Source organism: Drosophila novamexicana, unplaced genomic scaffold (assembly GCF_003285875.2).
Source record: "Drosophila novamexicana strain 15010-1031.04,08,12 unplaced genomic scaffold, DnovRS2.1 tig00001209-arrow-arrow-pilon, whole genome shotgun sequence".
NCBI classification, from domain to species: domain Eukaryota; kingdom Metazoa; phylum Arthropoda; class Insecta; order Diptera; family Drosophilidae; genus Drosophila; species Drosophila novamexicana.
The window spans coordinates 479,900-482,844 of NW_020824843.1; the positions used below are offsets into that span (position 1 = coordinate 479,900).

The 2,945-nt window shown below is 39.5% G+C and overlaps 1 protein-coding gene across 1 annotated transcript; it reads left to right on the top strand.

Annotated features, from left to right (window-relative positions):
- Window positions 1-426: 426 nt before the first annotated feature.
- On the top strand, window positions 427-1,792 carry LOC115766616 (facilitated trehalose transporter Tret1-like). The gene has a single exon (XM_030710607.1). The coding sequence runs from the start codon at window positions 470-472 to the stop codon at window positions 1,790-1,792; it is 1,323 nt and encodes a 440-aa protein (XP_030566467.1). The 5' UTR covers window positions 427-469.
- The last annotated feature ends 1,153 nt before the right edge of the window (window positions 1,793-2,945 follow it).

A 2,945-nucleotide genomic window follows, 5' to 3' on the forward strand; every position in this document is an offset into this window, starting at 1 on the left:
TGCGCAGGCACTAGGAGCACCTACATCTAAAATTTCTCTAGCTCTTATAGGTTCTGAGATCCTTGCGTTCAAACATACGGACGGACGGACGGACAGACAGACGGACATGGCTAGATCGACTCGGCTATTGATGCTGATCAAGAATATATATACTTTATGGGGTCGGAGATGCTTCCTTCTGCCTGTTACATACATTTGGATTTTGCACAAATACAATATACCCTTATACCCATTTTTAATGGGTACAGGTTAAAAAACAGAAAACATTTGAACAAACACAGCACACGACTAGTTGATAACTTGCTTTCCTATAAAGTTACCGAATAGCCGGATGGACCACTTAATGAAGAGACTTTTGGCTTCATTAAGCCAGAGATGGCTGTTCTCAATTTGTCTAGTCTATTTAAACATATCAAATATTAGAAAGAAATAAATCAACACGTTATAAAATTTATATTCTAATAAGGGCATGGGCTGGGTAAAGCAATGGTTGGCGGGTCTGGCGGCCTGCTTTAGCGGGTTTGTTTTGGGGGCATCCATTGGATGGTCGGGACCGATGGAGAAACCGATTCTTAGCGGTGAAGCATACAGTTTTTCGCCGAGCATCGATGATTGGAGTTGGGTCTGCGCGATGTTTACACTAGGTGCCGCCTGCATGTGCATACCCACGGGCTTACTGGTTCGCGCATTTGGCAGGAAGCTGATCATGCTGATCATGTTGATTCCAGGTCTACTTGGCTGGGCTCTGATCATTGCGGCACGGCATACAGCCATGCTGTACACCGGACGCTTCACACTTGGCGCATGCGCCGGTGCCTATTGCGTGGTGTCGCCCATGTACACCACGGAGATTGCCGAAGTGAAAGTGCGCGGAATTATGGGCTGTTTCTTTCAGCTGATGCTCGTGCATGGCATTCTGTTTTCATTCATTATTGGCGCTTTTCTGAAACCGCTGCTTGTCAACATTGTGATCGGTGCACAGCCCATTATATGGTTTATATTCATCATTTGGTTGCCCGAATCGCCGGTGTATCTGGTGCAGAAGGGCAAGCCCGAACGAGCAATGAGTGGTTTGAAAACCCTCCGTAAAACCGATGCAGACATAAGCAGCGAAATGGCCGCGTTCGAGGCGGAAAACAAAAAGGAGAAGGTCATGGTCAAGGACGCAATGGTACGTAAGAGCACCCTACGAGGACTGATCATAGCAGCGCTGCTGATGATGCTCCAACAATTCACGGGCATCAATGGCATTGTATTTTATGTGACGGGCATATTTGAAAAAGCCGGCACCGGCCTGTCCCCGTCCACTTGCACCATTATAACGGGCTGTGTGCAACTTATTATGACATTTGTTGCCACTTTAATTATTGATCGAGTGGGACGCAAAGTGTTGCTGCTTATCTCTGCATTCCTGATGCTAATTGCCAACCTAACAATGGGCTTCTATTTCAAATATTTAACAGATAAAAATATTGGCTGGCTGTCGATAATGGCGATTGGTTTATTCTTCGTTGGATTTGCTGTGGGCTTCGGGCCCATCTGCTGGCTAGTTATGGCCGAGCTCTTTGCGGAGGATGTGAAACCCATTTGTGCGTCCATTGTCGGCACCAGTGGCTGGGTATTTGCATTTGTTGTGGCAAAGCTGTTTCCCATATTGGTGAAAGAGTTCGGCTCGGCAGTAGCATTTTGGGTATTTGCTTTCTTCTCCATAGTGGCATGTATATTCGTTATATTTTTTGTGCCAGAGACGAAGGGCAAGACTTTGGACGAAATTCAAGGAATGCTGTCTTAATTTCTTAATTCAAATCTGAATTAACTAATTATTAGCATATATATATATATACATATATATATATATATATATATATATGTATGTATATATATATATATATATATATATATAAATTTTATAATATATATAATTGTATTCGTATAAATAATATAAATATATATTTATACTGGTCTTTAATCAACTTCAACTTTTTTCACCTGACTACCACCAGTACAAAATATGTGTCCCAAGTTCGAAAACACCTTTAGTGTTTAAAATAAAAAATATCGAAACATTGACTATTGCCGAGGCTATTTTTAACGATCTTAACTCGATGTAAATTAGTCAATCTTTGCAAAAACTTCGCTCTTTCGAACATCTAACCATGTCATCATATGTTATAATAGACCAAACAAATTTTCAACACCTCTCAGGAAGAATTTGTAATCTTCTGGAAACAGTACAAACGCATTTCGACGGCTTTGAAATATTACAAATTATTTAAAAGTAAATGAAATGTAAAATGAATGTATAAATTTAGCCAAGTAAGATGTTTGGAGTTTTTATGACTTCGGCTTAGTACATTTTTTTTAATAAATTGGAATCAATTTATTAGAAAAAAAAAAACGATTATATATATTTTTACTGATTTGCTTTGCTAAGAATTGGCCAGAAATTTTGCTTTAACGTAAAAGGAAGTGTTTATATAGAGGCCATATATACATATTTATCGATGTCGATGTACTGATAGAGCCAGACATCTATATATTCCTTGACTATACTTTTATCCTATGTTCAAAATCAATGTTTATTTCGGATTTTCATCGCTTTTTATTACACATTTAATTATTTATCTTACCATATTTCAAGCATACAAATCGGGCAACCCTGACATCCCTGACGTAGTTGCCACACATCCTCTGGTAACACTTCCTACCCCCTAATATACAAAATTACATGTGTTATAGCTCTCGCTACACCTCATCAGTGTCCACAAAATCAAATGACGCACAGCTGCCCAGACATCGGAGTGGGCGGGGGACAGCAGCAACAACTAGTACTTAGTAGCAATTGAAAATCGAAAAGCGTTGCGAAATGGGAAAATGTGAATTTGTATTTAGTACAAAAGTTAACACATTGTACAAAATCAAATAAGAAATTCGTTACAGACAAA

Coding starts and splice junctions, on each gene's coding strand:
- LOC115766616 (XM_030710607.1), top strand. CDS start 470: ATGGGCTGGGTAAAGCAATGGTTGGCGGGTCTGGCGGCCTGCTTTAGC.